Source organism: Hyaena hyaena, unplaced genomic scaffold (genome assembly GCF_003009895.1).
Source record: "Hyaena hyaena isolate Hyena2069 unplaced genomic scaffold, ASM300989v1 scaffold_2, whole genome shotgun sequence".
Lineage (NCBI taxonomy): Eukaryota > Metazoa > Chordata > Mammalia > Carnivora > Hyaenidae > Hyaena > Hyaena hyaena.
This window is the reverse complement of record NW_024080634.1, coordinates 2,901,091-2,910,722: the sequence shown is the minus strand read 5'-3', so window position 1 is coordinate 2,910,722 and position 9,632 is coordinate 2,901,091. Positions and strand designations below refer to the sequence as shown.

Sequence of the window (9,632 nt, the reverse complement as noted above, 5' to 3'; positions counted from 1 at the left end):
TTCCAGTCTTGCTACATCAGCTGGAGAAGATGAACCATAAAAATTGGCCTGCTCCTTTTTCAGTTATTCAGGTGGCTCCGGTCAAAGAAGCAGTTTATCTTTAGAACAGAAAGAGAAACACATGATACTATGATTTGTAAAATGCTAGCGCGAAGGCTAACGACGAGTGTGCTGGAAAATCACTGGAAAATAGTGGCTGTTTTTCTTGATTCTGCTATGAATTTGTTTTGTAATTGTGAGCAAATCACTTAATTTCCCTGTTTGTTGACTCACTTAAAAAAAAGGAGGTGGGGTAATGTTAGTATCCACTCTTGCAGATATTGTGAGTTAGAAAAGTTAGAGTCCTTCAAAATCATTTACAAATACATGTGACTCTCTTAATATAAAGCTCTCCCTGGGGCACCTGGGTGGCCCAGTGGGTTAAGTGTCCAACTCTTGATTTCAACTCAGGTCATGATCTCATGGTTGGGTGAGATCCAGCCCTGTGTTGGGCTGAGTGTGGGGTCTGCTTGGAATTTTCTCTTTACCCTTCCCGTGCCCATGCTCGCGCTCTCTCTCTCTCTCTCTCTTTCAAAAATAAAAAATAAATTTAAAACTCTGTCAAACAGGTTCAGTGGCTGTTGAATCTGAATCTTTTGGTGTTTGTGTATAGACTAGTATTACCAGAACATTCTATTTTACTATACTGTTTCTAAGATCCTTGTATTCCTTGTGTTGTTGCTACTGATGAAAAAATAGAGGCTAGGGGCGCCTGGGTGGCTTAGTCGGTTAAGCGTCCGACTTTCGCTTAGGTCATGATCTCGCAATTCGTGGATTCGAGCCCCGCGTTGGGCTCTGTGCTGACTGCCAGCTCAGAGCTTGGAGCTTGTTTCGGAGTCTGTGACTCCCTCTCTCTCTGACCCTCCCCTGCTCACGCTGTCTCTCTCTCTCTCTCCTAGAAATAAATAAAAAAAACATTTAAAAAAATTTTTTTAAAAAATAGAGGCTAAATTCTTCCATTATATAAATTGTAACATGTATCAACATAATGAAGTAGCAAGGTTGAAGACTGAAAGATTGATGTTATCAAGCCATGTAACCCCACCCAGGGGGTTGACATAGATGCATTCAGCTCTGGTTCTCAACATTTTTCCATGATGGAAGGCTTTTCAATCATAATGTCAATTCAGGAACATTTTTTTTCATTTTAGATTTAATTCATGAAATAATGGCTGCCAGTCTTACAAATTTATCCCTATTTTCCCTGTACTCTCTTGTCATCACACTCTCATTTTGATTCTGTTTAAAGCTTATTAAAGTTTGGGGCTACTTTTATACAATCTCAAGTAACACCCTATTAAATCCTGAGGGAGAAAACATGCTAATTTTGTTCTGCTCTGAACAGTTCATCACATTTTGTTGTGAACAGCTGTGCAGCTTAGCACACTCTGTTCACTGTGAAGCAGAAACTACTTGAAGTAGAGATTATTATGAGTTACTTAAAAAATTTTTTAAAAAATATTTATTCACCTTTGAGAGTTGGAGAGAGACAGAGCATGAGTGGGGGAGGGGCAGAGAGAAAGGGAGACACAGAATCTGAAGCAGGCTCCAGGCTCCGAATTGTAAGCACAGAGACCATGAGATCGTGACCTGAGCCGAAGTCAGACACCCAACCAACCGAGCCACTCAGGCACCCCTATTTGAGTTACTTTAAAAATAATTTCTTAGTAATCTATACACCCAGCACGGGGCTCAAACTCACAACCCTGAGATGAAGAGTCCCATGCTCTACCCAGTGAGCCAGCCAAGTGCCCCCTCGAGCTACTTTGTTGTTTTTCTTACTTCTTTGGTTGAAAACAAAGGAATAGCCTGAAGTGATTGATAGATTCCATCCCAGCGCCCTGTTTCTTAAGGCCAGTTTTCTGCTCCACATGGATTGCAGACGTGTACTGAGAATGGGGTCTCCGGGTGTCATGTGAAGCCAGACTCGCCCACACAGGCCGATCCCAGAGGGCAGGGAGAGGCAGAACAAGGAGGCAGGCCAGCCAGCCTGGGAGGTGGCCAGTTTAATAAGCAAGGGGAACTCGCCACTTGGGCGGCCGCCAGATAAATGGATCCCTGCACCCGCCCCAACACCAAATCTTAAAAGTTGATAAAAAGGCCCCAAGCGGGTCAGTCACGGGTATGCATGGTGTTCTCAACAACCCCCTCACCATCTCAAGGTCGTGTCCTTGGAGCAGCCTCTGAGAGGGAAACACCAGTGGAAGCCACACTCCAAGGACAGGGAAGGGCGAGAGGAGCCTCCAAGAGCCCGGGCCTGCCCTCTAGTCAACTGGCAGTCACATCTTTTGAGTGACACACCTGCCCCAACAGATGTTCTGTGCCCTCACGCCGACTCTTTTCATTCACTGGTTTGGAGGTAGGAATTTTATCTGTTGTTGTTAATGTAGGCTCCACACCCAGTGTGGAGCCCAATGTGGGCCTTGAACTCATGACCCTGAGATCAAGACCTGAGCTAAGATCAAGAGTCAGACATTTAACCAGCTGAGCCACTAGATGCCCCCAGAAGTAGGAACTTTTTTTTAAATTTTTTAAAATGTTTTTTTATTTATTTCTGAGAGAAAGAGAGACAGTGTGAGCAGGGGAGGGTCAGAGAGAGAGGGAGACACTGAATCTGAAACAGGCTCCAGGCTCTGAGCTGTCAGAACATAACCCGACGCGGGGCTTGAACCCACGAACCGTGAGATCATGGCCTGAGCCGAAGTCGGACGCTTAACCGACTGAGCCACCGAGGCACCCCCGGAGGTAGGAACTTTTATCTGGAGATGTTAAGTAACTTGCCGTCAGCCTGGGGTCACCACTCAGGACCTTTCCTCCTGAGTTTTCGGCCCTGCCCTTCCCTCAGCGAGCACCCCCAGCAACACTGGAGCTCCTTGGGGAGCACAAGTGCCGTGGGCAGAGCCGCTCGGGAATCCTTCGGCTGAACCAGGTTAAAACATTTTATTTTTTGTGAAGCTGTTGAAAAAAAATTTTTAATGTTAATTTTGAGAGAGCGTGCGCACGCGAGCGGAAGAGGGGCAGAGAGAGGGAGAGGGCTCTGCACTGTCAACACACAGCCTGACGCAGGGCTCGAGCTCAGGAACTTGTGAGATCATGACTGTTATGCCGAGAGACACAGACAGAGACCCACCGAGACCACTGAAGCCGAATTAAGGGAGTCTTTATTACCGGCCGGGACCGCACAGAGTTAACACAGAACTCTACATGTGCAGCCTCAAGTCCTAGGACTTAGGGCTTTTTATAATAAGCAAGGAGGCAAGTGGGCAGTATAGACGCAGAATCGAGCGGTTATTGTAAAAAGGCTACAAAGTGATGAAGAGAGCGGCCCTTATCCTGATGGCAAGGTTTAGGGTCATGGGGGGCGGGGGGTCTCAAAGGATAGTTATTACCTCAAGGACAGAGTATGCTAGCTGTGTCATAAATAACCATTAGCAGGGGACATGAACCCTTGTCTTCTTATTTCTTTTCTCCTTGCACCTGAGGATAGTCATGTAAACCTCCGAGTGCAGGCCCAGAAGGTAAACTCTGAGTCAGGGTGGAAGAGCTGAGGCTAAATTCATGTGCAGCAATGACCCGAGTTGAAACCACGGCTTGGTGACTGAGCCACCCAAGCTCAATAAAGTTTGGGTTTGTTTGTTTTTTTTTAATATTTATTTATTTTTGAGAGAGACACACACACAGTGCAAGTGGGGGAGGGTCAGAAAGAGACACACACAGAATCACAGCAGGCTCCGGGCACTGAGCTGTCAGCACAGGGCCTGATGTGGGGCTTGAACTCACAAACCATGAGATCAGACCTGAGCTGAAGTCAGACGCTTAACCAACTGAGCCACCCAAGTGCCCCTAAAGTTTTTTTTTTAATTTATTTATTTAAGTAATCTCTATGCCCATTGTGGGGCCCAAACTTACAGCCCTGCAATCAACAGTCGCATGTTGTGACTGAGCCAGCCAGGCAGCGCCCCTCTGTAAAGTCTTTTCTTAAGAGCGTCTTATAACATTTATTTAGTTTTGAGAGACAGAGAGAGAACATGAGCAGGGGAAGGCCAGAGAGAGAGGGAGACACAGAATCCGAAGCAGGCTCCATGCTCTGAGCTAGCTGTCAGCACAGAGTCTGACGCGAGGCTCAAACCCACGGACCTCAAGATCATGACCTGAGCCAAAGTCGGACACTTAACTGACTGAGCCACCCAGGTGCCCCAAGAGCTTCTTATAAAATGTGCATTGTGCGTTTTTAGGAGGGAGGTCTCAGTTCTGTGGTGTTTTCCATACTTGAGACTTGCAAATGTGCCTCCTAGAAGACTTTGAGAAATAAAATTTGGGGAAATGGCTGGAACAGTGGGTTTAGAAGAAGAGACTGAATGCAGGAAATTAACAAAAGCAGAGGGCAGCTCAGGTCCACGGGATGTGGTGGCCTCGGGAAGAGCACGTGGCCAGCCTGACACCGAGAATAACACTGGGGAGGACGGAGATAGTAGAGTCTTTCCAGTGGCCTTGTTGCTAGAGATTTCTGGGTTTGGAGGTGGAGTTCTTCAGGAACTATTCATTTACGTTTAGGTTAGTTTACTTCTCCCTAAGTCTGGCCTTACCACATATTAGCTCTGTGACCCCAAGACTGTTTTCCTATCTGTTAAGTGTTGTTTGAGAATGAACACAAGCAAGTGGCCGATATAGTGCCTGCAAGCCGTAAGTGCCCAATAAATGCGAGCCCGTGGTGCCTGGGTGGCTCAGTCGGTTGAGCAACTCGATTTCTGCTCAGGTCATGATTCCAGGGTGGTGGGATCAAGGCCCACGTCAGGCTCCCCACTGAGCATGGAGTCAACTTAGGCTCCTCTCTCCACCTCTACCCCACTCACTCTCTTTCTCTAAAAAAATTAAATAAATAAAATGAAACAAAACAATAGTGCGGGCTCTTATCTCTCCCGGATGGCTTTGCCCAAAGGGCCATTTCCTTCCTAATTCAGTGACTTTTTAGCCTCTCGGTACTGGGCAGTGTGCCACCTGAAAGAAAAACAGCCTAGAGTCCGTTGGTTTTTGTTTTGTTTCGAGCCTGCCCGTGCTTATTTTTTATAGTAGTTTTAACACCGCTTATGTCATTTACATAGGGTTTTCAGGTGATGATCCATGCCTCTTCCAGATACTTTAAATTTCTACAAGTAGGTGTGGTGGGGCAGGGTGAGCCTTCCACACCCTCACGGGGCACGCAGGGAGCACTGGTCCTGGATTTGGGAGAGTCTATGCCAAGCGCCGAGAAGTGGTTCAGGATGAGGTTATGTGTATTTGCCTCCATTCTGAAAGTTGTGAATTTAGAGATTAATTTATTGAACTCACTTCAGACTTCCAGGCAAGTTCTTGAACAGCCAGCACTGACCAGAGCCCTGTCCCTGGCCACATGCTGCTGCAAGGGCCTGGGTCATGCCCTCCGGGGGCAGCCAGCTGTCACCACAGCTGGAAGTGAGGAAGAAGGAATCACTTTCACCGTGTTCCCATCAGAGGGCACTGGCTTCTTATGAAGGTCTGTGAGCAGCAGGGAAGAGTGAGTCTGACTGCATCATGGGAAAACGCCTGGGTGGATTCTCACTCTCACCAGACAGTGAAGACAGTTTTGGGTGTTATTCCAAAATTCAGGCTTTTTGGGGCACCTGGATGGCTTAGTTGGTTGAGCGCCTGACTTCCGCTCAGGTCATGATCCCATGGCTTGTGGGTTTGAGCCCCGCATCGGGCCCTGTGCTAACAGCTCAGAACCTGGAGTTGCTTTGGATTCTGTATCTCCCTCTCTCTCTGCCCCTCCCCTGCTCACGCTCTCTCTCTCTCTCAAATATAAATAAACATTTTTTAAAAATTCGGGCTTTTTGGCATATAGCAAATTGATTTTGGGAGGACCCTGGGGGTTCCTCAAAGACATAGGGAGTTGTTTTCCAGTAGCTGAAAGTTTAGGGCACAACTAGCAGGGGGTGCCTGGGTGGCTCGGTCAGTTAGGCGTCCCGCTCTTGATTTCGGCTCAGGTCATGATCTCATGGTTTGTGGGACTGAGCCCCGCCTTGCACTCCACGTGCTGACCGCGCGGAGGCTGCTTGGGATTCTCTCCCCTCCCCTGCTTGTGCTCCCTCTCTCTCTCAAAGCAAATAAACATTAAAAAAAAAAAAAAAAACCACTATCAGTGGAAATAAGTGATTGTAAGTGAAATAAAGGTCATAAAGGCAGATGTGCCAAGCACCAGCTAGGAACTGAGCTGTGCTCTGCACTGGACATTTCTGGGTGACAAGGCAGTAGCCGTTTCTCCAGCGCATCAGCCGGTGTCCTGCAGATACAGAGAAAGTCTTCTTTATCTGCCCTACCCTGCCTCCATCTCCTGCCCGGAGAGGCTCTCCCCTCCCCACCCCAATGCCCATGGGCCTCAGCACCATCCAGAATAACCAGGGCCTGCTGACAGCCATCTGCAGGGCTGAGCACTGTGGGACCCCCAGGGGGCGCTATTCACCACACAGGAATAGAAGATTAGAAAAATCATGGCACTTGAAAGCAAAAGGTCTCAAAGGCTGGGTGTCTAATGCACACAAAGGTACCCTACAGGCTAGAGGTGGCCTTGATCCAACCAGCCCATCATCTCTGGGTGCCCCATTCTTGGTATAAGGCCCACTCTGCTGGTCTGCATACTCCTAAACTCGGCATCCAACCTTCCCTAGGACAAGGTGCATAACGTGCTTTATGGGATACTTGCAAGAATTAAATATCTCCTCTCCTGTATATGACCCGAAATAAGATGCTCTCAGTGTCAAATGGCGTCTTGCTGGGACTTAGTATACATTTATGCCGTGGGGATGGGTCTGTTTTCTCTTGCACAACAAGCACTTCATTGTTTAGATCAAGGGTCATCAAACTCTCTCAGGAAAGGGCCAAGCAGTAAATATTTTAGGCTTTGTAAGTATTCAGCCCCTGTTGCAACTACTTAGTTCTGCCGTGCAGGGCAAAAGTAGCCAGAGATGGTTCATAAAAAATGAACATCAGAGGATTCCAGTAAAAGTTTATTTATGGCCACTGAAATATAAATTTCATATACTTTTCGTGTGTGATGAAATACTATTCTTTTGATTTTTTTTTCCAACCATTTTTTTAAGTTTGTTTATTTTAAGGGGGGGGGCGCCGAGAGAGCATGAGCAGGGGAAGGGCAGAGTGAGAGGGGAAGAGAGAATCCCAAGCAGGGCTCTCGATGCTGGGCTCCAGCCCGTAAACCATGAGATCACAACCTAGGATGAAAGAAAGAGTCAAGACGCTTAACCAACTGAGCCACCCAGGCGCCCCCCTTTCTAGCCATTTCAAGATGTACGAACTATTCTTAGCCTACAGACTGCACAAAGACAGGGGCAGGTTGCACTTGGTGCATGGGCTGTGGTTTGCCCTCTTAGAAATGATTTATAAGACTGCTTCTGACCCAAACATTTTATGGTCATGTACTTAGCTTGACTAGACATTAAAGTGCCAAGTTAGTATAAGTATTAATTCCACTGATTAGCCATTTATTTTACACAGTAGCACCAGGTGTGGTTTTTTTGGAAGATGTATAAAAAAGGGGAGTCTTACTCGAACAACTGTCGCCCTTTCTCCCCAGCCCCATGCCTCCTCGGGACACTTACCGAGTTAGGACGCTGAAGAGCGGCAGCGCGTTTGGAGTCCTGGGGAAGCCAGTTTGATGTTACTGGCATCCTCTCCCCTATAATGCGATGGCATCGGAGAGCCTGGCCCCAGAGAGCCGCCTGAAAGTACTGCTGCCTCTGGGTTTGGGCTCTGAGTCGTCACTAGCATAAGCCGCTGCCTTCAACTAAGAAGGGCCTCTCTGGGCCTCAGCCACAGAGACCTGCTCCGGGACAGTCCACCGAGTCTGCCCTGAGGCCAAGTTCAGCCTTAGCAGAATCTGGTCCCCACAGCCAGCCTGCTGGCCCCTGACTAGCTGTCAGTTAACTCCCTTTTACACAGGGTGGCATTTCTAAGCTTACTTTCCGGTGGAATTGATCTGTCCCCCTTTCTGCTGGCCTCAAACTCTTAGCCTGCTTTCTGCTACATCCTCCCACCCTCACAGGGCTTCACCCCACGGTCCAGCAGAGGAAGCTCTTCTATCTTAAATCTCCTGAACGATCCTAAATGCGGGTGTGCACAGTCTCTATCTGCCTGCCCATCCCTACTAGATAATGCAGATCTCTCCCGAGGGGACTTGTGTGGCGTGGGGGCTGTGGATGGTGGTCCTTTTCTCTCTTGTTACTCTGGGCAGCATGGTTCACAGCACTCGGTCAGAAAGTCAGCCCGAGAACCAATTTTTCCCCAGTGGCACAGCCCCCAAATGAGGGAGGGATGGTGGTCCCATCAGTTAGTGTTAGAAGCTTCATATGCCCATAGTCAGCGTCTCTCCTTCCCAGCGAGGTTAGGCCACCAGTAGGGTTTCTTGGTAAAGCCAACCTTACAGCAACGTATTCCTTTGTGTGTGTGTTTGGGGAGGGGCTGTGAAGCTCCACATCCATTTCCTAAATGCAATGAGTCATATAAATGGATTTTTAATCCGTATCCTTCGAACAAAAGAACTTGTCAATGCTTACATAATCAGAAGACGTGCGTGCCCCCAGCGGGTATCACTGCTGTCCATTAGCGAATTCTCTTTACTGCCTACAGGCCTTGGTCAATATACGACTCCTCAGGAGTGAAATGCTAATGTGACTTCTGAAAGTGCCCTTCCCCCACCCCCTAAGGAATCACGTGACATGCATAGACCATGCTCGCTGAGGAACCACGAGGCCTCCGTAGCTCTACTGGGTATTACTTAAGAAAACAAAAACTTAGATATAGTAATTTTTAAAAAGTTGAAAACTTTGTAGAAAATAGGCCAAAAATAAAGAAGGTGAAACGGAGAGCAGAAACTTCACTTTGACTTTTAAAAAGTTAAAGTCTTTTATTCCTAGCTTGAAAAAAATGGGCTTAAATTACCAGGAAACTATTTACAGGACTAATCACATTTTAAGGCGGGAGACTGGATATGGACAAGGGTCACTCGATGTTCCTCATTGGGACAGCCTGGGACAGGTTACATGACCTGCCCGAGGGGCCGCAGCCCACTCGCCAGGGTCAAGGGGAGGAGCAGGTGTCCTCCCTGCTGATGAACAAAACCTCAGAGGCGTACCAGAGTCATTTTGCTAACAGGTATGTGTCTTTTTAGTGTTTAAGAGAAGTCTTAATTATTCTGGGCTATTGCTGTAGAATCATTCTGGGAACTTGTATGATTAGAAAACTCTAGAGACGAAAAAACAAGCTTGTCTCCCCCACGAGACCCGTGACGTCTTCCCAGGCACCAGCGGGCTTGGCGGGACAGGGATATGGAGTGCTGGGCTCTGTCAAGTCCCGACACGGACATCAGCTGCGTCGTCGGCTCAGAGCCCTCATCCCACAGGCTGCTGGACCGGACCAGCGCTTTGGTTCAGAGTACTTTGGAGAACATCTTCTTGCTCCTTCTCTGGAAACGAAACAATGGACACAGAGTCCCAGGCATCGTCCTTTGGCGAGCTGTCCTTGTCCAGGGCCTCTAAGATAGGCTGAGTCGGGTCCTTTAAATA

At 47.8% G+C, this 9,632-nt stretch overlaps 1 protein-coding gene across 1 annotated transcript in view; it reads right to left on the bottom strand.

Moving 5' to 3' along the window:
* Positions 1-8,948: 8,948 nt before the first annotated feature.
* Positions 8,949-9,632, bottom strand: part of IFNGR2 (interferon gamma receptor 2) — a 28,143-nt gene continuing 27,459 nt past the window's right edge. The window contains exon 7 of the mRNA XM_039228433.1: positions 8,949-9,632. Coding sequence (XP_039084364.1) covers positions 9,459-9,632 — 174 coding nt within the window. The 3' untranslated portion in view covers positions 8,949-9,458.